The following is a 27,993-nucleotide window of genomic DNA, read 5'->3' on the forward strand; positions in this document are numbered from 1 at the left end:
CCTCTGCGAAAGCTTCATTTAGTCAAGAAACACATTCTTTTGACTCTGTGCATCTTTATATTATTTGTTCCAACACGCTTCACTTCATTATACCACAATCTTACAGGGCCAAGTATTCAGAATGTTGTAAAGAGATTAATTATTGTGGAGATTTAAGGTTGATGGGATTTTAGGAATAGAGAGGATTTATATTGGAGAGAGAGCGATGGAAGTCCTCTAGAGAAAATCCAGATCCTAAAGAAGTGCTGATAATTAGTGATCTAGTAGGTGATACTGTTCCCTCTGTAGTAGTACTGAACCAATGCTCCAGCCGATTGATAGTGGGGGACGGTGGTGCTGGAGATGCTGTCTTTAGGATGAGATATAAAACAGAGGATCTGAATGCTTTTGGTCAGTAAAGATCCCAGAAGCCTTTTAGCAAGAGTGTGGGTGGTTAACGCCAATATCCTGGCCGGATTTCAACTGTGGTTATTACATTCCACCTACTTAAATTCCGTTTGCAGTTTCAGTTGGACATGGTATTCTTCACTTTCTTTGTTGTGAAGTGCTGTTGTGCACAGTTAGACAGCTGCTCTGTTCCATCCCAGTCCTGGTGGCATTTCTGTGATGTTCCGCCTACATATATGGAGACAAGTTCTGCTCTTTGTAATGCTGCAGTGCTAAATTATATCCCATTTGCTGTCAAATGAAGTCAAGATTCACACTGGAGCAAAATTTGGACTGTAATCTGTAATATCAATTAGTAAAAGTCTGTAAAGCTCTTTGGGGTCCACTTGGATGAAAGTTGCAATACAGTTATTAAAATGGAACCTTAATATGAGGGTTGGAGTGAACTATTTGAGAAGGAACTGAGTTTGTACTGGTAACAAGAATAAATACAAAACAGAAGCTATGCATACCTCTTATTTTCTGCAGTTAGATACATACTTGAAAGTGTCCTTCACGTTTATACTTTGATGTGCTGGAAAAGCCTTTCTTTTTCTATTAGCTGTCATAAGCAAAAAACCTGATATGCATCCCATATCTTTAGGTGAAAGCAAATAAATCCAGTTCTAAGAAGTAGGGGGAAATATCTATCTCTTTTGGTTTTTTTAGTACAGTAGATGTAGCAGTTAAGCCAAAAGCTAAAGATTTCCATTATTGACTGAAAACTCTGTAGTGCTGTGTCGTGTTGGTTTCTGATGCAGCACTAAACATAAGGAAAGGACCCCTCATTCTCACAACCAAAGCATTTATCATACATTTTGATGGGGGAATAGAGAGGGATGAGGAAGGTATGTGGGGTTAGGGATGGGAAAGTCTTTTAAGTCGTGGCTTTTTGTAGGTTGGGAATGTTGAATTTGGCATCAGCTGCTTATGTATGATCACAACAAGCTGGTGTATATACCTCTTTCTGATGTTTGCAAAAACAAAGCAGAGCTTGGGTCGATATGGCATGTAAAGAATGCCCAGCAGGAAAATAAGTATGTGAATAAATATTTTCATGAAAATCTAGACATAATGCCAGAGCCTGTGCCCATTGAAATCAGTGGGAGCTTTGCCGCTGTTCTGAAAAGGAGCATGATCTGGTGCATTTTGGCTTTTCCTATGTAAATAGATATGCGCTCATGCACCTCTATGTTGTGGTCACTTTTTTCCCAGAAAGAGATGGGATATGAACTTCCCCCAGCTTGAAATTTCATTTGGAAGTAAGGAGATGCTCCTGAGAAACTCAGCCAAACAAAAACAACAAACTCAAATCATGGAAATTATGTAAGGCTTTTTTTTATCAGAAACAAATGTTGATATTCTGTCTGCACCCTAATTAAAACCATCCAGTGCAATTATAGTATGATTGAGTGCATTTCAGTCTGCTTTTCAGTTGTTACAGCCATACTTTCAACATATTTCCCCAAGATCAGCTAGAAAATCTACAGGAGGAAAGATAATTGCACAGTAAACCTTGATTTGCTTCCTGGGCTAAGGAATCAAATGTGTATATCTCCATGCAATATATTTTTTAATCATTGCATTCTGGATGCTTGGTCAGTTTGTACCAAGAAATGTGTATTTAAGGTGCAGATGCAACCTTGCTAAAATAAATAATTTTGCCAAGTTGTTTTTCCTCATAATTTCAAGTGCTTCTCAGAAATTATCACAACAGTGCTCGAAAATATTCCCTGAGTGCTTCCCAGAATCTGCACTTTTTTCTAAAAAGGAGTTCTTATTTTTTTTATGTTAACCTTTTTATTAATCTCAACTCCTGTGTAATCATTTCTCAGTGTGCATACAGTCGTGTGCATGCGCATCAACACACCCTCTCTTAGCTATGCCAAGAAGTAAATTAGAGAGCTAAAAATAGGCCTGCAAAAGAGTGTGTGTGTATGTTTCTACATAAAATTAGCACAGGGTAATGGGGATCATAGGAATCTTTTCAAAAGAGTTTAAAGCAACTTGATTTTAAAACACAAGTTCTAGGTTGAAAAGGCATATATGTTGCATAGAGGCTACGCTCACTTTTTTAAATAGGCAACTTTTAAGTTGAGAGGCTTTCAGGCTGACTCAAAAACGTACAAGAAGTTCAAAGAGCGCCATGAAATCAAATCTCCCCCTTTCCAGCCCTCCCCAATTAAACTCATAAAAATTAGAGTGAACTTTGTGTTTGTCTTCTACTCTAACCTATTTGTATCATCTGAGATAATCATCCTAAACCCATCACTTGTTCTGATGTGACCCAGAAGTTAGGACAAGATACATCCTGACACATATCGTCCTAACCTACAGGTCAGTAAAAATCAGGAGACAAGTTCAGCATGATTAACCGTGGCACTGCTTCACAGACCTAATATAGTGTGTGTATATGTGTATCTATGTCTATACTAATAATATAGATAGAGAGAAAATTGAGTATGTGTTTAGACCTGGAGAGAGGAAGATTTAAGGTTATAGGTCTTCTACCCTTAGAGGTTAGTTTTATATGGTTTAGAGACTTGAAGAATTCTCTCTTTCTGAAATCGGAAGAGAGCCACCAATATATAAAATCAGGCTGTATGGCCAGGGAAGCAAGAGCATCCATTGTATTCCTGTAGAGGTTAAGCATGCTTGTCTACTGGCTTGCTTAAAGGTAAAAGCATACATTGGTATCTTTACACTGACTGACTGACTTGTACATATTGTCACAGGAGGCTTTTTCTTAATCGGTACTGAGCTGAAAAAAGTAATATAAATTGGAGCCTTTTGTCATGAAAAATTTAAATGTGGATATGATTTAATAGCTTTGGGGAGAAAATTTAGTATGAGAGATTGTAAGAAACAAGAAATCGATTACATGTAAGAAAGGACTTGAACTTCTAATCAAGTATTAAGGTATACAAAGAGATCCCTAGCTAGTTATAGCTTAATTCAAAGGGATAATGGTTAGATTTTTTTTTAATTTTCAAGTTTTATCAAAAAATGACATTCCTGTTTGCTCTTTATCTAGTTCTGAATTTTAATACATACTTACAGTGATTTATAGAAACCATCACTATGTAAATATTGAACTATGCGTTATGCAGTGTACATAGGTGCTATATTTTCTATGAAATATAGTGACCCAAACCACTTTTCTATATTGTTAGAAAAATTGTATTTCTAGCTAAAAATTAACAATAGACAACTTGTGAATATAAACTGCTGTTTCTTAAAAAAAAAAAATCTACCTGTTATTCATGAATCCATCCTACAGTGTCTTGAAGTCAATAGCATGCATTTTTAATATTCGTTACTTCATATGAATGAGTCCTTCAGTAAAGCAACGTAACATTCACAACATGGAAAACAAAATAAAGATTTGCTCAAAATCTGACAAAATCCAAACAATTTGCAGTGGTGGTGTAGCCATGTTGGTCCCAGGTTTTTAGAGAGACAAGGTGGGTGAGGTAATACCTTCTGTTGGACCAACTGAGAGAGACAAGCTTTTGAGCTACACAGACCTTGTCTTTTTCACCAACAGAAGTTGGTCCAGTAAAAGATGTTATCTCATCAACCTTTTCGCTCTAAAAGTAAAACTGTCAGAAGTTTGCATGATTAACTACAATGGGGATCGGCAACCTTTGGCACGCGGCCCATCAGGGAAATCTGCTGGCGGGCTGGGACGGTTTATTTACCTGCAGTGTCCGCAGGTTTGGCCGATCGCAGCTCCCACTGGCCGCTGTTCGCTGTTCCAGGCCAATGGGGGCTGCGGGAAGCAGCAGCCAGCACATCCCTTGGCCCACGCCGCTTCCCGCAGCCCCCATTGGCCTGGAACAGTGAACCGCAGACAGTGGGAGCTGTGATTGGCAACCTAGTCCTTGTACAGCTTGTAGGATTGGCCCTAAAGATGTTAATGATTGGGTCACAGGGTGGTTTAGGGAATTAGTAATTGAATCTTTAGCTGTGCTGAGCTATCACTCAGTATGGCGGTAGGAGTAGGCTAAGGTCGCTTTAAGCCAACTGTCTGATTCCATTGGGCTGTTGTCTTTGTGCCAGCTGAGGATCTCCAATGCCAATCAAATCCTCAACTGCTTGTTTAAGAGCTCATTGGCACTGTAGCTGAGCCTGAAGATCTGGCCCCCAATGTTTCATAGTCCTCCCCCCAACTCTAGAAAATCCTATAATAAATATTGTAAGAGTATACATAAGTGTAACATTTTGGCATTGAGAGAGGGACAATTTAGGCAAAGTGTTAGGAAAACTTCTTTTAGTGAGGATATGTATTAAACTGCAGAATAACCTCCAAAGGGAAGTGGTGGAAACCCCATCACGTGGGACATTTCAGCCCAGGCTGGACAAAATACTAGAACATGTGCCATAAAACACAATTCCACCAAGTCTCCTGAGTGATCTAATTGGCCTCTTGATCTCTTACTTGTAGGTTTCTATGGGCTCCAAAACAGAGAAGGCTGTTGTTTTCCAGTCTCATGGATAGTTCAGATGCAAACGGCACAATCCAAATCTCATTTCTTTATTTATGTATCTATCCACATTTATAAAATAGACATTTCCTACTACACAAGCCTCTGGATGTAAAAAAACATAAATTGCTACCAATAGTGCATTACAAACACCCACAGTTGGCAGCAATCAGACAGTCCCAGACTCTCTCTGGAAATCTGGGCTCAGGAACTCTCAGCTCCTGCCTCCAAACAATATGAGTTGAGACCTTTCCCCTGTATTTAAACTCTGACTCAGGTAAAAGCTGTTGGGGAAGTGGAGAGGGGAGGGCTCAAAATTTGAAGTGCGAGGCCATTTTAGGGTCCAGATGAGATACTGGTATTTACAAATGTAGAATCATTATGGCATGGAAGGGCAAGCCTAGTGGAGGTTGTGGTGGAATTGAATGGAGAAATAGGGAACCTTTTGAAAAGTATGCAGGGAAAATAGTCAAAAGATAACCAGTTTGGAATTTGGAAGAAAGGAAAGTGTAGTCCCAGTCCCAAGGACTTCCTGCCCTTTTGGATAAATTGCATTGAATCACACTGAGTTCCTGTAAAACAGGCATTCCTTTCCACCAGGAGAGGTGGAATTATAAGGCTATAGGAGTTAAAGAATCCCTTACTATGTTAGGAAAAGTATTCAAAGCTTTGGTTGCTTACTGAACCAAACCAACAAATTATAGCCTTATCTTGCAAGCAGCTCTTCACAAGGAGATCCCTTAATCTGCACAGATCCTCATTGATGAAGGCTCCACATGGCAGTGATCTGCCTACATGGATCAACTTGCAGGATTAAGGCTAATTTAAGGTTTTCCCCATCGTTATAGTTCTGTCATGGGTTAAATATATTCCTGTTAGATTGGATTGTGTGGTATCATTCATACCCAGTATTATGAACCATGTTAGTGGCTCATAGCCACACCTAAGATATTGCAACGTAAGTGACATTAACTCATTTCATTAGCTTTGCATCCTATGATTTGAGATAAATCAGAACTAAAATAAGCAAAACCAGTCCTAGCTGGAGTTTTACGTGTATGTTTCATCATTTGAGAAAATTGTGATGTGCAGTGCTATAAAATTAATGTGAAAAAAACTAGAATCATTACTGTAATATGGAAAATAATTTTCATATTTTCATATAAATACACTGTTTTTCTACTCAAACCACTTCTGATGATTTTTTCTGCATAGGGTACTCCTGAATGTTTAGACAGGGTTCTAAACCTGGGATCCAAGATTTAAAAATAAATAAATAAATAAAAAAAGACAGCACGGAGGAGTTCCATTCAGCGTTATCTGGCAGTTCTATGCAGTAGACACTGGGGCATCTCTGCTTGATGGTCACGGGACAGGGTTTGTTGGTAGCTACAGAGGTGGTGACATGTCCAGCATTAGCCCAATGGGAGAGATGTTGATAAAATGTATTCATTATGTAAGTATTTTAATACATTTTTATCAATACATGCTGGAATGGATTGCCTAACATTACAGTGCAGAATTTTTAAGTTCTACCTTCAGGCAAATCTCATACTTACTAGCAAAAATGAAAGTGTGAAATGCTTTTTAATGTATATTTAACAACAGATAGTGTACTGATTACTGATGTGTATTCTCTCTGGACTTTTCCCTTGCTATCAGAAGGCAATGTTAAGAGACAACATTTTTATACATTTATGTTATCCACATCCATCAAATGTTTACTTTTTAAATATTTGTAACTGTCATTTATAACAAGACTGTAAAAAAGTTATATTTTAAGTGTAAATCAAATCCAGGTTAGAAGTTTGCAATCAATTGCCCGTAACATTTCAGTAACACTCAAAAGCAGTGTTTCCTTTCCTCCCCCCAGTTTCAGCCTTTTGATGTGTGTTGGCAATAAATACAATTTTATATATTGCTCTTGTGGAAAAATGTATGTTGTTAATATTTTTATGCTACTTTTTAATTGTCTTGGTTCAAACTCTTTGAGATGCATTTTACAAGATTGCTCCTAATTGAATTCAGTCTTATGTCTACTTACATTTAAGAGGTAATTCTATCAAATGCATTTATTTCATTCTTTCCTATAGTGTCACCATTTTGTAAGGATTAAGGTACAGTTTTCTGTATTTACAGTGGGCTGCACAGCAAGAATTCACGTCTTAAACTAATGTATGCGAAACAGTTGCATAGTACATAGGTCATGTTGTTATAATAGCAGTATTGAAGGCATTTTAGATCACAGAGCCCCAGTAGTCTACATTTTGTTTGCTTTGACATTATTAAACTCAATCTGTTTCTCTAACTGTGACTCTAATTACAACATTTGCATGGCAGAAAAGTTTGCTTTGTGGATCGACTTCTATTAACACTGTTTGCATGTTGTTTTCTGAGCTTAGTGTTTCATGTACAGGCAGCAGAGCACCTTCTATCGAATTCAATAATTATGCAGAATCAATAAGTTTTTTTTCTTTGTGTTTGTCTTTGTTGTTTCTTTGATATGGCCTCTAGGATGCTGCAGGCAAGGTGCTGGACCGCTGGGCCATCATGTCCAGGGAAGAAGAGATTATTACCCTTCAGCAGTTTCTGAGATTTGGAGAAACCAAGTCCATCGTGGAGCTGATGGCAATTCAAGAAAAGGAAGGGCAGGCTGTGGCTGTGCCATCTTCAAAGGCAGATTCAGATATAAGGACTTTTATTGAAAGCAATAATCGCACTAGGAGCCCAAGTCTCCTTGCTCACCTGGAGAACAGCAACCCTTCCAGCATTCATCACTTTGAAAACATCCCTAACAGCCTTGCATTTCTGCTTCCATTCCAGTACATAAATCCTGTCTCTGCTCCATTGCTGGGGCTGCCTCCAAATGGCCTCCTGCTGGAACAGCCGGCTCTGAGGCTGCGTGAACCAAGCCTTTCTACCCAAAATGAATATAATGAAAGCAGTGAATCTGAAGTTTCCCCCACTCCTTTCAAGAATGAGCAGACATCCAGCAGGAATGCTTTGACCAGCATCACAAATGTAGAACCCAAAACTGAGCCAGCCTGTGCATCTCCCGTTCAAACATCTACACCCATCAATGATTTGTCCAAAACTGAGCACACAAAAAGCTCATTCAGGATTCACAGAATCAGAAGAATGGGATCAGCGTCAAGAAAAGGGAGAGTGTTCTGCAATGCATGTGGTAAAACTTTCTATGACAAAGGTACTCTCAAAATCCACTACAATGCAGTTCATCTGAAAATCAAACACCGATGCACGATTGAAGGCTGCAACATGGTCTTCAGCTCTCTTAGAAGTCGCAATCGTCACAGTGCTAACCCTAACCCCCGCCTTCATATGCCTATGCTAAGGAACAACCGAGACAAAGATCTAATCCGTGCTACATCAGGAGCTGCCACCCCTGTCATAGCAAGTACAAAATCCAGTCTTACCTTAACAAGCCCTGGTCGGCCTCCAATGGGTTTTACTACTCCCCCACTAGACCCTGTACTACAGAACCCTCTTTCTAGCCAGCTGGTTTTTCCAGCTTTAAAGACTGTCCAGCCTGTTCCTCCTTTTTACAGAAGTTTACTTACTCCTGGAGAGATGGTGAGCCCTCCAACCTCATTACCCACCAGTCCCATCATACCAACAGGTGGTTCAGTGGAGCAGCATCCTCCTCTTCCTTCAGAGTCATCGTTACCTGCGCTGGTGATGCCTACCCATGAACCTAATGCTGACCTGGCCCCTAAGAAGAAACCAAGGAAGTCAAGCATGCCAGTTAAAATAGAAAAGGAAGTTATTGATACTGCTGATGAGTTTGACGATGAAGATGATGAGGCTAATGACAACAGCACGATGGCTAATGATATTGGTCATGACAATCACTGCCATTCGCAGGAGGAAATGAGCCCAGGATTGTCTGTGAAAGACTTTTCTAAAAATGGTAGAAGCAGATGCATTTCTAGGACAGAGATAAGAAGGGCAGACAGCATGACCTCAGAAGACCAAGAGCACGAGAGAGACTATGAAAATGAGTCAGAAACCTCAGAGCCAAAATTGTGTGAGGAATCCATGGAAGGTGATGAACACATCCATGAATCTAATGAACAGTCTATGATGAATAGTGAAATGGCAGATGAAAATCACAACGAATCTTCTCACCGGGATGTAATTAAGGTGAAGGAAGAGTTTACAGACCCTACCTATGATATGTTTTACATGAGCCAATATGGACTGTATAATGGGGGCAGTGCCAGTATGGCTGCCCTTCATGAAAGTTTCACTTCAACATTCAACTACAACAGTCCTCAAAAGTTCTCCCCAGAAGGGGACCTGTGTTCCAGCCCAGATCCCAAGATCTGCTATGTCTGCAAGAAGAGTTTCAAAAGCTCCTATAGTGTGAAGCTTCACTACAGGAATGTTCATTTAAAAGAGATGCATGTCTGCACAGTGGCTGGCTGTAACGCTGCCTTCCCGTCACGGAGAAGCAGAGACAGGTCAGTAAATATTAATTGATTTTCTACATTATTAAGTGTGTCGAATTATATAAGAAAATCCAGTTTTAGGTAGATGAAGAAATAGAGAGAGAGACACAGTAATGACTAGTGACAGTCATGCCCCCTTGGCATTGTGGGGGTGTTATCACTTTAGGTTTTCATTGTTTGACATTCAAAATAGTATATACTATGTCACTGTCTTATGTGATCGGCTAGATAATGTCATTCTTTCTGTGTGTGTGTGTGTGTGTGTGTGTGTTGTATATACACTTTTGTATATAAGCTGCAGCTTTTATACATTCAGCTTTTTCTCCCTACAGCTTTCCAATCAAGGAAAGCTTCTATTAAATATATAATAATTATATACAACAGAAATATCTTCACACATACACATCGATACATAGAAACAGAAATGGATGGAGGGAAAGAACCATAGGAATAGGATACAAGAATAATCCCCATCTCTGTAGGCTTAAGTACAAATGAATAGGAATAATTAATGGATATTCATTCTGCCTTATAAACAATTATAAGAAACAAAATTAAATGTTAACATTAGCGAAATGGTTCTCTCTTTCCATGGGGGAACCTGTATCTTTTTTTCCTAATATAACCATTCAGTCCAGCTTTATTTTCTTCTCTGGCTGTGAGTAACTCCCATTCACTCTGATGGGGTAACGTACATGCAGATCGGGGAGACTAGACCCCTACATATTTTTAAGGGTATGTTCTGCTGGGCCTTCAGATGACGTCACACTGTAGTTATGCTGCATCAGTACTGAAACAATTGGGCTTAAACAGAAGCAGCTGGTCCTAAACCTCTTTGGCCTTTTTTAAAATATTTTTTTTAATTCCTAAAAAAAATGTAATATAAATGGAATTGGTCAAGGTGGTCTTTGGTAGGATAACACAGTTATTCCATACTCGGGAAAACAAGCTCTCATTCATGATGATGAATATATTGTTACACAATGAAATATCCCTTATAGGTTCACAGCATTGGGTTCGTGTTGTGATGGTGAGAGTGATTCATTACTTGAGCTTGTTTGTTTGTTTTTGTTTTTGTTTAATATTTTTCATTAGGGAGTAAAAATTCAGCAGAGAGAGATTGAGGAAGGAAATTGAACTCAGCTAAACATTTCACACACATTTCCTGTACCTTGTTCCGTGGAAATTGCTGGGGTTTGCAACTGGATACAGGGTATAATATAAAATAAAAGCAATTTAGTGCAAAGAAAGTTAGGAAGCCAAATCTCACTTTTTCTGGAGAGTCTAGCTCCAGCATGTCAGTTCTGAGATCCACTGAATAGAAAATGTGAACATAAATTAGAAAAAACGGTAAATAGACTAGAGTAAACTAGAAAATTTGTTTCACCAGTGAGATGAGATCAATTAAAATCAAACACCGAAAACTAAATTAAGGCCACTGTCTTGCCAGTCGGTCCACCCCTGTGGAGACCTGTTAGCCTCCGTGGAGTTGGACATAAGGGTCCAGCGGGATCAGGGCCTCAATAAGTGAAATCCTGTGCTGACTTATACCACACATTGTGTCCTTAAAGTTGATGGGATTGCAGAGGATTTGTTAGTGCAGAATTTGGCTCAGTCTATGTGTTTTCTCAAGTGAGTTATAAAATGTCAGTCATGTGCTAAGTAAACCCGTTTTGTATTCAGTGTGCAAAAAGAGAAGTGGCTAGTTTAGGATTTGGAATGTTATTTGGAATGTTAAATTTCATCAGGAAACAGTTAACTTGATAGATTATGCTAATAATAAAGAAGTTAGTTCAGTGAACATATATTAGGAGAAAAAGACCATCATGATGACATGTGTAAAGTATTTATGAGAACTGAACATTTAAAGACAGGGCACAGTTTGAAAGTATTTCATGATCTATATAGGATACTTTGATTTAGCTTATTGAAAGCAAGCCATAAAAGTGAAATATATGATTCATAAACTTAAAATGCAGACTGCTTTCTTAAAGATAAAATTATTATTTACATATGAGTTTGGGTTGTACTAGGCATGGGAACATCTTTCCAGTTTCACCACACAAATAGTGTTCAAAATATGTTTCAATTATGTGAGAGTCTTCCTGATAACTTGGGACAACAGAAATCCACAAGTTCTGAGGATTTCAGGTAGTGATAATGTACTTTAAAAGGTTTAAAGGCTAGGTACAATTTGGATGGCCTTCAAGTCTGATGCTTTTTGAGACTCACCAAAACTTTCGGGTCTGCAGAATTTGTCTGGAAAAATCTGACAAAAACCAGGAACTCTCACAAGATTTCTGATAATTTTTGCAGACATTTGGTCAGGAAGTATCATAAGAAAGCATCTTTATTGTTCACTGTATTTCAGCAATTCCGTGTCTGGTCTTGTCCAGGACTAGGAAGTCTAGAAGTGCACAGAAATGAAAGAGTGTGCAAAAGGAGGGGTATGAGAATGAATCAGACATTCTTTTTATTTAATCTTCAAAAAAAATGGTTTATTAAGGGTTGAGTTGAAGGGAGAGTCTTATTTTATCCAAGCCACGTAGCCTACCCAATGAAGGATTTTTTGCTGATTTTTGAAGAATCTTTTTTATTTAAAGGGAAAAAAGCCTCGATCATTAAGTTTCTAGCCTTTTGGGTTTCAGACAGAGCCTCGAAGATGTAAACTAATCTATGGAGTCTTATTGGCTTTGCTGCCAAATAACGAAAGCAATAACATTGAGAAGTGAGAACTTCTTCCAGTCACCTTAATGGACTATTAATTTTAAAACCTAATTATAACTATTTCGCTTTTAATTGCTGTACCAGAAACAAGAAATATCCAACTAATGTGCAATAGCAAGTGAGCCTGGACATACTTGTCATGTTCTGATGTGACAGTTATTCGGGCAGGTGTATGTAACAATAAGTCTTCACATTTTGATTATTGGATTACTGAATATTTTTGACTATCCAGATGAATCCAGAAGTTCTTTGCTGTCCTTACAAATTAAAAAAGCATTTCTAATGCCACCTTCTAAAAACTTTTGGACCCTTCCCAACACCATGTGGCTTGCAGGATTTAGTGAGGTTTCCTCATTTAAATTTTTTCTATAAATTTATTTAAAAATAAAACAAGCCGTGAAGACGTTTGAGTTTAATAAGGTGATAAATAGTTTTGATCTTTTTTTTTTCTTACAATGGCATCTGGTACAATGTATAACCTTGTACAACCCAACTCTGGTTAATCTAAATTTGGTTATGTTCCCCAGGCTTAGTGTGGGCCCAGAAAACTCCCCTGCTGCTCCGGTTCGTAACCTAGAGTATGGCCCTTTTAAAACTGACTTTCAAGGGATGGAGGTCCAGAGTGCAACCTTAGTTACCTAAGGCAGCTGGTCAGCTTCCCTACCATTCAAATACCCTTTTATCTGAAAGTTTTGGATATCTCCTGAGATGTATTTATATGCAGGGATGTCCTATATTAAAATGACTGGGTCTGACACAGTATGGCTATCCATATTTTCTAAAATCGGATGAAGGCGAACAGAAGACTGAGAGGGATAGACTGACATGGAATCTACCATGCATCCTCTAATTTTTCAAGATATAACAGACAAAAGAAGGGACAGAAAGCCTACAGAACTCCACAGGGTTCTGTTATCCCTTCTAAAATTCATAAGAAGTTGCTTTTTATGATTTAAGCCCCACAGTGTCTGGATTCTTTTTTTTAACTAATTTTCTATTCATCGCCTTTCCCACCCGTTACCAGAAGTGTTTATGAAATCTATGATCTGTATCTTTAACTTTGATCTCTTTCCTAAAGGGAACAGTGCATTCATTCTTTCTTTCTTTTGTTCATTCTTTCTTTTCAGTCCCATTGTTCTCAGAATCCTTTACTGTTTCTGCTCCCACCAGCTCAGGCATTTATGACACTTCAGTTCTTCTACTAGTGGAGCTTTATAGGGTATGCCTTCTTGCAGGAAAGCAACAAAGAGTGAAAGATAAGAGAAATTATGCCAAAGGAGGTAGTGTCAGACAGGAGCAAGAGTCTGCCTGGGGACAGGAAAACATCTCTGTCAAGGAAAGTGGTCAAGAAGATGGAGAAATAGGACAAGGATATGCTGGACAGCTGCCTGAAAAATAGGCTTGAATGTGGGCCCGGGTACAGTTTGTTCATCTGGGTGGGAGAAAGGGAGAAGTTTTAGTTGAGACTGTTGTTTCTGTAAAGGGAATCATCCTGGAGTGAATAGCCAGCAGAGGAGGAGGAGGGCTGGTCTGTGACGAAGGAAAGGTTTGTGATGGGTAGGGTGACCAGATGTCCTGATTTTATAAGGACAGTCCCAATATTTGGGGCTTTTTCTTATATAGGTACCTATTACCCCCCACCCCATCCCAATTTTTCACACTTGCTGTCTGGTCACCCTAGTGATGGGGTCTTCACAGAGTAAGTCCCTCCTGTTCCTGCTTTTCCACTCCCAGCCTCCCTCTCGGTTTTGCTTAAACTAGGTACTGCCCCTGCCTCACAAAGTAAGCTGGAATGGGTGGGCTGCTCCTCAGAGACAGTATTCTGGAGCCAGCAACTCAATAAGCTCTTTTGTGCCATAGACCAGGCCAAGGTGAGGGCAGGCAGGCAGATAGAAAGAGGGTATTTTCCAGCTCAGTGAAGACAGGGAAGTTCCAAAGTTTCTTGGATGGGGCAGGGGGAGTCATTCGTTAGTAATCAGCTGGAGAGGAAGTGAGGAGGTAGGCAGATGGGGTAGGAGAGAGTGAAGAGAAAATATATTGTAGTTGAGTTAACTCAGCTCCCATCCCTCACCTAGAATTGTAGAGTTAAAGGCGGCTTGGGTTCAGATTCAATACCTGTGAAATCAGAGGTGCCATTTTTGACCAGTCCTTAATGGTAAACTAATGTCAGTATTTCAGTGAAAAGAAACACCTGTTCTTCTCCTTATCAGCTCTATTGCATTTTAATAAGTTAAAAACTATTTTATATTGGTACCATCAATTTAAAAATCTCTGTTACTTAGGACTAGGTTGGAATGCTGTGTTAATAAGGACATGTTGCCCCATTTTCTATGCCCTAATTATATGGAAAATAAATGTATTTCCTGAATACCTGTTTAGCGTTACAAAGACGAAACTTTCCCTTTTTGCCTTTCTTTGACTAAAGTAAGAATATTAATTGTTCAGGTTTCTCTTTAAATTTTCTCAGAAAGTGAGCATGTGTGTGTGTTCTGCAAGGTGGGAAAGGTGATTCAGCCCATGAATAAATTTTAAAACAAAATAATATTTGCTTAGAGTTACTTATAAATAAATATGAGGCAACTATTGGTGCCAAGTGTGATCCTGCCATTTGATTGCTAGTTAAATCAGTCCAGATTTAAACATGTAAACTCCTTGATTTGTATGGAGTAAGACATCTGTATTTAGTTTATTAAAACCTGCTGACATCTCCAGAACTAAATTTGTGCGCATATAGGCCTCTGGGTAGCTGTATTGAAAAAGCAGAGACATATACTTTTTGCTCATCTGCTTACCTGACTTCCAGCCCTGTACAGGTGTGCTTGAATAAATTAACATCAGATACCTCTGATGAGCCACTGCATACATTATCAACAGAGGTGAAGATGTGAAAAACATGCTACCTGCCTCCTGTTATCACCTCCTCAACACAAAAGCATCCATTTTTTCATCATCCCGCTATGTTTGGAAACTTATACAAAAAACTTTTTAGAAACTGCTTTTCAAGAAATGCACGCGATTTTAGGAGCAGATAGCTCCAAGAAGATACTCAACACTAGTTTATGGTGACTATTAATATATTTCCCCTAATATCATTAGCTGTCAGATACAGCTTGTTTCCCTTCACTAATAACAAGAAGAGAACATTTTAAGACATCTATTTGATTGTGACCAGACAATCAAAACCAGTTTTTGCTATATTATTTTTCAAATCTGAACCTGTTTACACATTTGCTTTTGGTACAGGAATTCATAGTTTTAAAAAGAATATGTGAATATACTGTACAATTCTATGAACCAGTAGGTTTCCTTAGGAAGTCACTAAAATGTGCTTGTTTCTTTACATTCAAACAAGTCTTTCTTTCACAAGAGAGCCTGGGTTGTAAAGAAATGATTTCTGTGACCCTTATGTTGAGTAGTAACTTTTTCTATGGGTAGTTCCACAGATGTCAGTGCGACTATATGCAGAGTATGATATAATCAGTCCGAGTAAGGAAGACAGAATGAAGGACAGAGTGAATTAACTTTTATATGAGTGATCTACCAGCTACCGTGTAGCAGCTCATTTTTACTGTAGAGGATGAAGTAAAAGAAGCGTGGGGAATAAAAGCATAAAAGCCCTATCTTACTCACATGACAAGCCCTAACACCAAGCTGCTTACTTGAGTAAGGGTTGCAGGATCAGGTGTGTTGTGGAGGAAATTCTTTCTCTTTTTCACCCAGTAATGAATTGTATTGACATCTATTACCTGCATTTTATTGTTGTAGTAGTTTGAAAATGAAGGTAAAGCTTACATCTTCTAAACTTGCCCCACATAACACAGGATTTTATATTGTTGTGTCAATCAGCAAAAGTAAATCCAGGACTTTTCAGTGACCTGCAAAGTCTATCTAAATATTCACTGACCCACAAGCATTAAGAAAGGTGGTAAACATAATTAAGTCAGTAAAAGCACTGGCTGGAACATGGCATGTATGGAGGAATATTTTCCGCTGATGCAAGGCCGGATTTAGGGGCAGGCGATCCAGGTAACTGCCTGATGTGCCAGGCTTAGGGGGTTGCTGGATTTGGGGTGTTGCTTTTGTTGATAGCCATAAAAGGGAAATGTATTGTCTTCTATGACAGGGAGAAATCATGTATGCATCCATACATCAAAGTCATGAAATGGGCTACAAATGCAATAAAAGTTAAGGTATTCAAATGTTTAACAAATGGAGGGGGCATCGAAGACATTCCTCACTTGGGGCACCATTTGGTCTAGGGCTGGCCCTGTCCTGCTCTGCTCTATATGTTTAACTCTCATAATTGTCTATGAAAATTACATGTATGACTGTGTCAAGGGAAGAATATGCAGCATAAGTGCAAGTTTCCAAAAAAAAAACCCAACCCAGCTCTTAATCCTTAATCCTGACCTACAGCTTTTTCAATCCCGAGCTTCTCTTCAATAAAGATTGCCTAGCGTGCCAAGTTATGTGGCGTGTTTGTGACATGGGTCCCCAGTGTCCATTGGGAACTAGCCTGGAGACCACCAACTGTATGTTCACATACAGTAGCAACAATTAAAAAGTCAACTTTTACACAATAGTGACCACATCAGGATCTATGGGATGCCAGGAAATGTTGTGGTATCACAGATACCATTGTGTGGCGACGGTGACGGTGTGTATGTTGCCATTTTAATAATGATCACTGTGTATTAGTTGCCGTAAGTTCCAAATCCAATATGTCCTCTAATGAAATCCTAGAGCTTTAACTTGTGCCTCCTAGTTCCCGGCATCATCTTTTACATGAGCACTTTGCCTTGTGCTAAGAAAGTTTTTTTTTTTAATTAAGAGCTCATTTCATATTTAAGCTTGCCCTAAAAAGCATTCCTTAAAGACACTGCCTAAGAAATAATTTAACATTTTTGCCATAAGGCACCTACAAGCTTCATATAAATGGACATGGAAGAGAAATGAAAGAGTTTTGTGTTTGCCAAAAATGTACGCTATGAATAAAAAAGGACTTTGGTGTATATGTATATAAATATAAAGCATTTGGGATGGAGAGGGAGAGAGATAAGAGGTGGAACTGGCTTGAGGATATGGGGGGTTTTTTTAATGTCATTTTGTTTTCATCCTCTTTTTTGTTGTTTTTTTTTTAAAGAAAAAAACAAACAAAAAATCCTAAATTCCATCCCCATGCCAAACTGTATGACCTAAAACACAAATTGTAAATTTCTGATAAAAAGCTGGTACTTTTAAGCATTAGTGATCTTGACTAAGTTCTTTACAAACTTTATTACTTACTTTAGTAACGAAAGAAAAAATTTTGCCCACTTTCAATTCAGTACATTTCTCTCTCTCACACACACCTTTTCTTTGCTTTGCCACAATAAAAAACAATTACACGTTGTCTGTTTACGGCTGAAAATACAAATGGAAGACAGTTAATTTTGCTGCCCATAAATCTTAACTATTGCCTTTGTGTCTGGCACATTACATGTAAAAACAAAAAACTATCTATCTACTGATGTAGATAGTTGATACAGTTGTACTGATAGATATGTATCTAAAAATACAATGAAGAGGGAGAGAAATCAGGTCTACCGTGAGAAGGTAAGATGGGCCCTTGATCTAAGAAGCAGCTGCATGTAGCTGATGCAGGTGCTGCCATAGAGGACAGTAGATCCTCAGTAGTAAGTCTCTCAGGTCTGATAGCCAGATATGGGAGCAGCACTAATTCTGCAGCCTTTTTAGTCTGTTCTGTCACAGAGGGGGCACTGCTGGGTCAGTCAGCTCACTAGTAATTGTGTTTTACAGACTTCTAAAGCAATTGGCTCAGTCAGTCCCAATTCAATAAAAGTGGAAAGCGAGAGCGAGAGCACTTTTGTTCTATTTTTTACTTGAAATTATTTCATTCAGCAGTCTGTCTTTTTTATTACCAGGACTTGACATTAGCACTCCAAGCTATATTAGCATCCATTTCAGCAGTTCAGTAATGGTATTAAAAAAACACTTAACTTCAACGGTGAATGGTTGTATGACAGTACCATAAAAATCCACATTAAAAAAAAACTTATGTATTTGTCCCTGCAAATTATTTTTCACTTGTTTAACCACTTCAAAACTATGCTCTCTTGACTGGCATTTGCAAGGGCTCTTGCTGCAAGGAAAGCTTGCAGTGGAGCTGGGAGGCCACTCCACCAACAAAGGCATAAAGGGAAAAATCAAGGCATTTAAAAAAAAGGCAATCCGAGCAAACAAACAGAAAAACCTACCAGCTAGGTAGATAAACCTTCCATTTGTCAACAGTGTTAGGACTGGCAAACTCAAAACATCTAAGGTAAAAAAAAAACAACTCTTTGGCACCTGGAACATTTCTGGGATTTCATTTTGAACCTACCACTCTCCAAACTTGGGACAGGAGCCTAACTACCTTGGCACTGCAGCATGCTCATAAATGACTATATTAGGTTCTAAATTTTGATTAAACATTCTGTAATTAATCAATGGCAGACATGAAGCAGTTGGCAAGGTCCAGAGCTGCAAAATGTTTAAGACATAAAACATTACAAAGTAATTAGAATGTGCTCCTTCAAGAGAAGGATTGCCTTCAATAAAGAGGTAAATGATAGCATCATGTTTATTGTGGACGTAGGCAGCCAGTGCAATATGATAAACTGCAGGAGATACACATATCAGTAATCATCCACATTATTAGTGTCATTAATCATAATTCTAAAAATATGACAGCAGCAGCCAACTTTTTGACCAATTTTGCCTCTGCCTGTTGGCCGTTATAACTTCACTAATAGACTGCAGAGCTCCTGTGCGTGGCAGTTTGCATTGGGAATGGAAGGTTAATTATATTTGAGCTGCTGATTCCTTCTCTCCTCGGAGAAGACTGAGCACTTTGACAATCCCAGGAGCTCACTGCTGTTAAACCAGTAAAAGTACTTTATTGAAATTTTCTTTGTTGGTCAGGAATGAGTAGATGTTTCAAATGAGATATAAGCGCCAGGCTGGGATGGCTGCTAATGTGTCTTGCTCCAAAATAATCCTTGGACAGCAAACTGAACTCATACTTCCCTTAGATCTCTTTGCATGGTCTCCCGTGGCTTGGTAAAAAGTTGAGAATTTAATAACCACTGACAATGGTATGTATGGAACAATCTCAGAGGATTGGCATTGCTGAGGAGTTGGGGTTTGAGTGGAGAGAGTTGGTATGATTGTTTAGGATAATCAGCTATCAGTTGACCTGAAAGTTGTACTTTATTCAGTAATGTAAAATTACTAATAGGAAAGCCCTGTTGAAATTCCACATAGTATTTTGTTATATATCTCTTCTGGTTCTATATAAATAAATCCAGCATTTTTAGATAACCAAAGCAGGGTGAATAGCGCATGAGGTTTGGCTCTGCACTGAAGATAATAGAATAAAAGAACAACAGAATAAAATCACTGAAAGGCTTGTGAACCTTCCAAGCAAATCTGATCTAATGTGTCGCTTTGCACCAACTTCTTGACAAATATATATATTTTGGTTTCAGGAAAGACTGAGTTTCACTTTGAGATTTTGCATTCACTCAAACCTGAAATTCAAAGTGGAATTCATGGGTTAGATGTAAAGCAGAAGAGACTGTTTGCACAAATTACTTCAAACCCATTGAATTTTGCCTGCTGTGGTAAAGAAAAAATGACTGATTATGAACCTTGGATCATATAATATTTACAAAGATATTTAAAAAATAAATGTCAATTCATGTATTACTTGAACAACAAATTCCTACAGGAAATCTGTATTCTTTAAGGGTGAAATTCTGCACAGAGGGCCAGCACAAAACCCTAAGCACCACGTAACACATGTGGTAAGTGGATACGTGGTGTATAGGACCTTGTGGGGCGTGCTCTGCTTTGGGATGAATTTCACCTTAAGGCTCAGGTAGATTCTAGTAGCAGTCTAGGACAAATGGCCTTATTCTAAATGGTGCTGAGCACCCACAACTCATGTTGAAAGATTATGCCCCAGATGAGGTTAAATTCTGGCTGTGTAATATTTTTATAATTAGTTACCTCATTTTGGAAATGTTTCGTGAGATAAATCTTTTTATTTTAAACTTTCTTCACTAGTCCAGATATTAGACAAGAGTGCTGGCTATTTTGTAATGAGACTCTGCTTCCAGGCAGCTGGCAAATAAAGTGTGAAGTTGAAGTGTTACAATGAACTTATATCATTTCTGGGTAACTCTGGCAAATACTCCAGTGGTTATGTTTTTCATTTGTAATATCTTTTGATCTTTAATGGGCAACAATAGTAATATATTAAGAGTGCGACATGACCTTGATGCAACTGAGCACACACAGCTGTTGTGAAAGTGTAATTCTGTTCATTCCGTAAGGATCGTCTCACTAACACCTCAACAGGTATGTACTGAATTATTGGGCCTTTCAAGAATCCCAAACCTGTCAGATTTTACTAAAACCTCGTATGGGAAGAAAACATTGTAGTCAAATATCAATTCCATATTTAACCTGAGCATCCACTCACATAGTCAGCCATCCTGCCTTCCAAAATACCATCTCAACATTTACATTTTGTATGCATTCCACAGTGATGACAAATTGTTTTTTGACTGTAGCTCTGGATTAAGTATGCAAAAGGCATGTTTGCCTCTGCCAACAAACCAATAATTCTCACTAACATCTTCAGAGTTACAACATTTATAAAGTTGCAAAGTGGAGTAAAGAAACCATCTGTTTGGCTTTACCATATATGTCATGCTCTCTTATTAGCATATTACGATTCATTTAGTAAACAAATTTGGTGATTTCGTTCATGTCAAAGTTATGGGGAGCTTGAAGATGATTAACATTCCTGGGACAGGCACATTAATACATTGCTTCCTCTGCAAAGTCAAATGGCTTCTCAGGAGAATCACCCCTTGTTGACAAGATGAGACTGTCAATTTTGTTTGCCTGCCACATTAGGGGCCATAAGGGGATGGCAAGCTCTGAGAAAGAGGAGCAGTGTAGGCAGCATAATTCACTGCGAATTGAGAAAAGAAGTCTAATTCTGATAAATGGTCGACCCCAATACATCCTACCTGTTATTACAACAGACGTGCCGTATCTGTGCAGTAAATTAGTTAAACCCCTAAAGAGTTTGGTGGGAGCTTATCTTCAAGTGAATAATTTGAGTGTAGCGGGAGCTGTCTTCGTGACCAGTGTGAATGATTTGTTTCATATTGAAAGGGATTGAAATGACTGGGTTCCACATTTTTAATTTGCGAGAACTTGCTTGTCCTTCATTTCCTGCATTTAATAAGCACTTCTTTACTTTTTTTTTAATAGGTGCTGAACTGTATTATACCTTTTGGATTTTCTTCCTATGAAAGGTTAATATTTTCAGTTTTTTAAAGCCTCAAGAATCAATGTTATTGCCCGGGCTCCTCATATTAAAATTGCCATTATTTCAAACCAAACCAAACCCAAACCTAAGGCACATTAAGAACGATCAGATAAGAAGAAAACAGAATCTGCTTAAAACTGAAAACATTTGTGTGAAATCCTGGCTCCATTGAAGTTAATGGGAGTTTTACCTTTGACTTCAATGGAGCCATGATTTTAGTGTCTTTCAGACCTATGTTATGTTGGCTTGGATGGATGGAGGGATTTTTTTTTTGTATGTAGGACAGCCAGATAGTATTGAAGAGCAACTTAGAAAGTAGGAAAATTAGAACTGCAAATGAAAAAAAACATTTCTTAACCAGATTCCAATACTAACTAAGTTCTAGGAACTATTTTCTCATTCATTTTTAAAGTAAATAGGGGAAAATGTTTACTACTTCCTTCTTAAAGAAACATCAGAGTTAAGGCAAAGACCTTCTCTCATAACTATGCACATTGTTACGTTTAGCCAAGTTTTTACTTCTCATGCTTTGATTTTAGCTGTATGAAACTCAGCATTTTCAGTGTGCAGAGATTTTAAGAAAGAAAAAATTGGCTTAGTATAGGTTCGCATATTCTTGGCTTTGTTCTGCATTTCAGGCTCAAATCAACATGGAAACTGAAAGTGAAATTCAGGCAAAGCTACAACTTATTGCCTTGTTTGGGATCAAAATCACGTGAAATTGCCAATTTTTAAACAAAACCATAAATCTTCATTTGTAACCTCTGGGGTAAAGAGGATCCCTATGGAACTTGGCCCATATTTGTTCACACCAACAAAGAGCGAGAGGAATTATTTATGGTGGGCTAAGGGGCTATAACTAGGACAAATGGGGTGGTACAAAGGAAAAATTTAAGCTAAAAAACAGAAAAGAATTCTAGTGATCTGTAGGCAGCTCTGGGAAAAAGTTTCCCGAGAGCAGCAGTTTTCAAACTTTTTGAGCTGAGTCCCCCATTTGAGATAAAAACTTTGGTTGTCTCACCCTGCCCAACCCAGACAAAAAGAGCTTAGTCATGGCGCTCCCTCCCCAAGCCCCGCCGCCTGGCATCGCCACTCGCCCCTCCCCCTGCCCCAAACATTCCGAACGAGGTGCGCCCCAGTGTTTGAAAGCCGTTGACCTAAAGGAATAGTGGAAATCTCAGTGCTTGGCTGACAAGGCATAGGAACATGTCCCCAGGGGAGATGGGTTGAATAGCACTGGCAAAAAAAAAAAAAAAAGGTCTGGATGACCAGGTAGATCATTTCTATCTCTAGCTTCTAGGAAGTGTTTGCAAATCGTAGCAAACATTCTGACAAATCTGTGCTGAGTTTTGGTGGAGTAATGAAACCCCATGTCGGCTGAATGTTGTATGGTTTAAGGTTTCATAATAAAATATTAGCCGCTTTCTAGTTATAAGTGATTGATTAGTACTATTGCCTGGAAGCAAGAGGGATTTTTTTATGTTGTGTTTTAATGTAATAATTCTACAAATATTTTTTTATCACGTTACTTAATGTCGGGATCACTTACAGTAATTTAAAGCAAAGCTGTCCAAAGAGTCAAGGCCCAGTGCTGCAAGCTATTGAGCATCGTCTGCTTCCATTGAAGAAGTTAAGTGGCGGCTTTGTACAATACCTAGTTTTTGGATAAAAAGAGCATTCACTTTCCAAGCTGCACAATCCAATTTTCCCAACGTTCAAATGTCCATTAAGGGTGAACTTTGTCCCAGTGCAGATGGGCACCCCCTAGATTGGACCTAAGTGGTGCATAGGCTTTGTATCAAGCCTCTACACAAAGGTGAATTTCCCCCTATATTATTAATTCCATCTCTCTTAAAAAAAATAAAAATAAAAAACATTCATACTAAATAAAAATAAACTAAAATAAAACAGTCATTACATTTTTCTTTCCAACAAATAGATAGTAAATTAACAGAATCAGACTCATTGGCAAGTGTTGAAAGGAACTGCTGAAGAATACCAGACTAGATTTATGAGCTGTATAAATGGCATGTGCATTTAATTGACCATATTTCTTAGACTTATAATCCCCTTTCTTTTGTTGATGCATAGTCCATCTCTCGCAAGTGAAGCTGGGTAGTAGTAGGTGGGGTGGAACATACAGTGCATTTTATTTATGGAAGAATATTTTACTGAATTTCAGAATGAAAGGAAAAAATTACCACAAGTGGCATCACAGTCATATAAGATAACTATCCATAGTCAATACAGCTGAGGGTTGTCACAGAACTTCTAGTCTGACAGGGAAAAGGTGAATTGGGAAGTCTGATAACCTCCCTGCCTGTCTGCAGCCACAGCTTTCATCTTTATCATCATCATCATCATCTTTTTAGCGGTACTGATTCATTCTTAAGATTGTTGAGTTTAGACTGCAGAATTTCCCTCTGGTGAGAATTTGTCCACACTCTTCTGCCCACCATATGACTAATTCATGAATGGCTGTATGGAAGAAGAATATTAATTACCCAAAAAAACTAGAGCCATTATGGGCTTCATAAAATGATTAGAACTTCGGTAAAACACTTTTGCTACTGTAAACAGCATTGTACAACATTTTTTGAGGGGGGGGATCCCTATTTACAAGGAAAAAATATTCAAAATGGAAATGTCTATTAGCTAAGCAGATACAAGTACACTTTTTAGTATAGAAATGTTTTTAAAAATCTCAGGTCCACAACCCCTCACCCCTTGCCTGAGATTGGGTAGACCCAATCTCTACAATTGATTGGTATCTGTCCTTTGGTGATCCTCTTTGACCTTGTATTTCTCTGTTCAGATCTTCAGCTTTCTAATTCCTTTTATTTAATATTTAAGTTATAGCAACACCCAAAGGTCCTGATCAGGATCAGGGCCCCATTTTGGTAGGTGATGTACAAATGTAGGAGCAAACATTGTCCCTGCCCTGAAAAGCTATCTAAGAAGTCAAGGAGCATACAAATGATGAAAGGAGAGAAAGACAAATCTGCTATGTCCAATTTATATATGATTTTTCTACACACACATACATTTGCCATTTGTATTTATTTTAGTTATGTAATTTCATAAATAAATACTAACTATTCCAAACTGCCTTTCAGCCTAGCCAATGGACATGGTTCACTTTTTTGCAGACATTGTAGTAAAAGTGTGTCATGAGAAGATATATGAAGGAGGAGTGGGTAGCAACCATACTGATCAGTTCAGGGAAAGCATTTCATGCATAAAGGATGATGTGGAAGAAAGCACAGGTATTTTGGGGAGGATCGGTCAAACAGGTGGCACTCAAAGGCTTGCATGTTGCCGAAGCAGAGGTTAACATGCTAAGAGTCGAGAGTAGATAAGCAAGGGGGGGGCAGAGTTGTGAAGGATCTTGAAGGTCAGGATAAGAAGCCTGAACTGGATGTAGTGCAAGGGGTGGACCCACTGGAGAGATTTACAAGGGGTAGTGATGTGATCCGAGTTGCAGGTAAGGAAGATAAAAATAGCAGCAGCTTCTTTGTGAGGGTTGATATAGGTGACGGGGAAGCCAAAGAGGAAGAAGTTGCACTATTGAAGACAGGAGGTGATGATGACAACAATTTTAGGGCTCTGCTTATTCCTTCTTCTCTCTTTCTGTTTATGCTCTGTGCTTTCAGAGCACTGCCTCTGCTCATACACTCCATTCCGAATTTGTAAAATGCCCTTCACCATGGCTTTCAACACACTCAGTTTTGCTTCCAAGCCCCACTCTCTTTTAGCTATTAATACTAGTGCCTTCCTGCGTCCAGGCCTTCTCCCTTTTTATGCTGCTAGTTTCTTCAAGGCCTCTTTTCCTATGGGCTGTCCTCTCTGCTTTCATACCTTCCTTCTGCCTTCTGTCTCAGGTCCTGTATCCTCAGCTGTCCTAACCCTTACATGCACACTGCAACACACACACAGACATCCGGGTCACCAGACTTTCTTTGCCATTGAAGCTCTGGAAACACTAAGGCCGTCATTCAGGAAAGCATCTCTGTTCAGGACGCCACTCAAGCACCTTCTTAAGTGCTGTCCTGAGTTGGGATCTTGCAGCACACTGCCATGTTCTTAATGCACTGGACAGGAAAAGGAAGGAATGTAGAATCATCCCCCAGTGTAATATGAACTCATTTTTTCCCCTTTCCTATGCCACCAATCATTCACCCCCGACAATCTGAGTGGCTGGCAACTTCAATACAGAATATTCCAAATTCTAATGGAGCTTTAACCTCTATGGCTTTGGTTTCAATGCAAAATTTCAAACCCACAGTGTCCAAATGAATGCAGGTTTTTCCCCTCAGTGCGGTCCTCCCATCCTTAGTGGAATATTTTTGCATATAATATTTAGGAGGATTATTAAACACAAGTGAAATAGATTAAGAAATAAATGTAAAATAATCAATTCTTTTGAACTGTGGTTGCATAATGGAAATCGACTGCTATGAATTAACTTATGTTCCAAAGTTATGAACAGCAGAGCTAATGCACTGCCATGAGTTCATCTTTATTATTGCATTACACCTGAATCTATTGATAAAGTAGGGGTTTTTTAAGCTAGGGATGGCACTTAATTGAATAAAAGTCAATGTAATTATATTAGGAAAAGCCAACAGTACTGCTGACAGCGGAAAAGGGACACTGCTGAACAGAGTGCCAGAACTTGTCCACACATTTCTGCACATCGTTTAGCTGACAGATATTAAGGGCTGGTACATAGATTAATTAGATTACTGATTGCCACTGCTGCAAGTGAGAATTGAATCACAGAGGCATCTTGCCCTATCATAGCATCAGTGGGGTTGCATCTCTTCACAGATCATCCTCAGGAAAGCATATGTCCATTTGGAGCATCTTTTTAACCATGTCAATGAATTTTGAAGTTATTTTCACTACACATCTGGCTGCTGTTTTCCTAGCAGCGACTCGAGGAAATAGTAAATGCAGATGTGTGAGAAACAACAGACAGCTACAGTTAACCCAGCCAGTTTTAAATGGCAGCACATTCCCATATTCTTTTTAGTGTGAAATCAAGGGTTGGGGAAAGGAGTAGGAGAAATGGTAAGAAATAAATCCAGAAGAGCATTTCAGGAGTTTGCAGTTAGCTGTTATTTTGATAAGCACAGCTATGCTTTTACACTCATGCAATAACTCTGGTGATACCATAGCCGCTTGTCAGCATATATAGGCTTTCACAGTAAGCATTTCCTATGCCATGCTTAGCAACTTCCACTTGGAGTCATCTACCATCTGACACTGGAAAGGCAAGGAACAACTGTGTTGAAGCAGGGACTATAGGGACAACTTCTGTTTATCATTCATGTCTATACACACTGCTTGCATCTGTTTAGAGCTCATTTGTGGATGATGATGTGAATTTGCTTTGTCTAATTTGATTTATGATTTTGGATTGTGTGGCTGATCCAATATCCACCACGAGAGCAGTGTAAATGAGCTGATGGCTGACAGAAAATGATCTCACAGTCAAGACTTTTTTTAACCTGTATTTTATCGTTTTAAGATTTTGTTTATTTTTTAAACCAGATATGTCTGGATTGGAATGTGAATTTGTTCTCTCTCTCTTTCTCTCTCTCTTTCTCTCTCTCTCTTTCTCTTTTGTGATCTCGATTTAGCAAAAGATTAGAAAGCTGATCTTATCACAAGGTAAGCTCAGCCTTCGTAAGTGCAGTGTGGGGATGTGAATAATACACTTCTGTGCCTACGAAAAGCAACGGTACTATATTTGCTTGTGTGAAAAGTGTGTTTCACCCACATGGGAATAGAACAATAAATGCTTTCCACTTTTCTTTACCCTTGGACATACCTCTCAACTCTCTCTCATTATGAGAGCTCCATTTTGGACCCAAATTTACCTACATCCTGTGCAGATCGGGTTGGAATAAAATGAAGTGCAGTATCAGTTTGATATCCAATCCATCCTCAGTCTGAGAACAGTAACCTTCACTTGCAGGAGAATGGGTTTGATCATTTCCATCTCTAACTTCTCACATTTATTACTGTAAATTATGTACAACAGACATGATGAATCATGAAACAGTTGATAGAAAATTAAATAAATTAACCCCGCATCATTTTAACGTTTCTGCATTGGTATTTGTCTTATGACCCATACTGAGTCACTGTATCATATTTGGGACTTCAGCTGGTTGAGAGATATGCTCTTGTGGGTTTTCTAAAAATGACGTTTCCAGTTAGGAAATACTGCCCATATCTGACTTTTAATTTTTTCTCTTGATGTTACTCTAGGACCCGAAAGTACAGAGAACATTGGGTCATTATGTTCCCTCTTGTCCAATTTTGTATCCAGTACTTTTTACCTTTTTGCGTGTTATGCTATTCCATTGATAAATCCTCTCTCTCTCTCTCCCCTTCCCCACATTCAGATTCTGATCTTCAATTTATAATGAGCAGGCAGACCTGGTGAGCCTGCATGTTGTAAATTGTAGGTCCATGTCCTTAACTT

General features: G+C 38.7%; 1 protein-coding gene and 1 long non-coding RNA gene across 13 annotated transcripts in view; one reads left to right on the plus strand and one right to left on the minus strand.

Moving 5' to 3' along the window:
* BNC2 (basonuclin 2) overlaps positions 1-27,993 on the plus strand; it is a 426,471-nt gene that overhangs the window by 393,185 nt on the left and 5,293 nt on the right. For 9 of the 10 annotated variants that reach the window (XM_045021595.1, XM_045021596.1, XM_045021599.1 and 6 more), the window contains one exon: positions 7,428-9,394. In XM_045021595.1, coding sequence (XP_044877530.1) covers positions 7,428-9,394 — 1,967 coding nt within the window. Of the gene's footprint in view, positions 1-7,427; positions 9,395-27,142; positions 27,174-27,993 lie in introns of all 10 variants that reach the window. The other variant, XM_045021605.1, reaches the window with a different exon arrangement.
* On the minus strand, positions 43-27,993 carry LOC123372932. Of its 3 annotated transcripts, none has more exons than XR_006580485.1 (5): positions 27,848-27,993; positions 23,047-23,151; positions 17,396-17,512; positions 3,681-3,762; positions 43-615 (listed from the first exon to the last, which is right to left on the minus strand). It is a non-coding gene; the product is annotated as an uncharacterized LOC123372932 (long non-coding RNA). The 3 variants fall into 3 exon arrangements; XR_006580484.1 differs by having other exon boundaries at positions 43-727; XR_006580486.1 differs by lacking the exon at positions 43-615 and adding an exon at positions 1,804-1,910.

This window comes from Mauremys mutica, chromosome 6 (assembly GCF_020497125.1).
Source record: "Mauremys mutica isolate MM-2020 ecotype Southern chromosome 6, ASM2049712v1, whole genome shotgun sequence".
NCBI classification, from domain to species: domain Eukaryota; kingdom Metazoa; phylum Chordata; order Testudines; family Geoemydidae; genus Mauremys; species Mauremys mutica.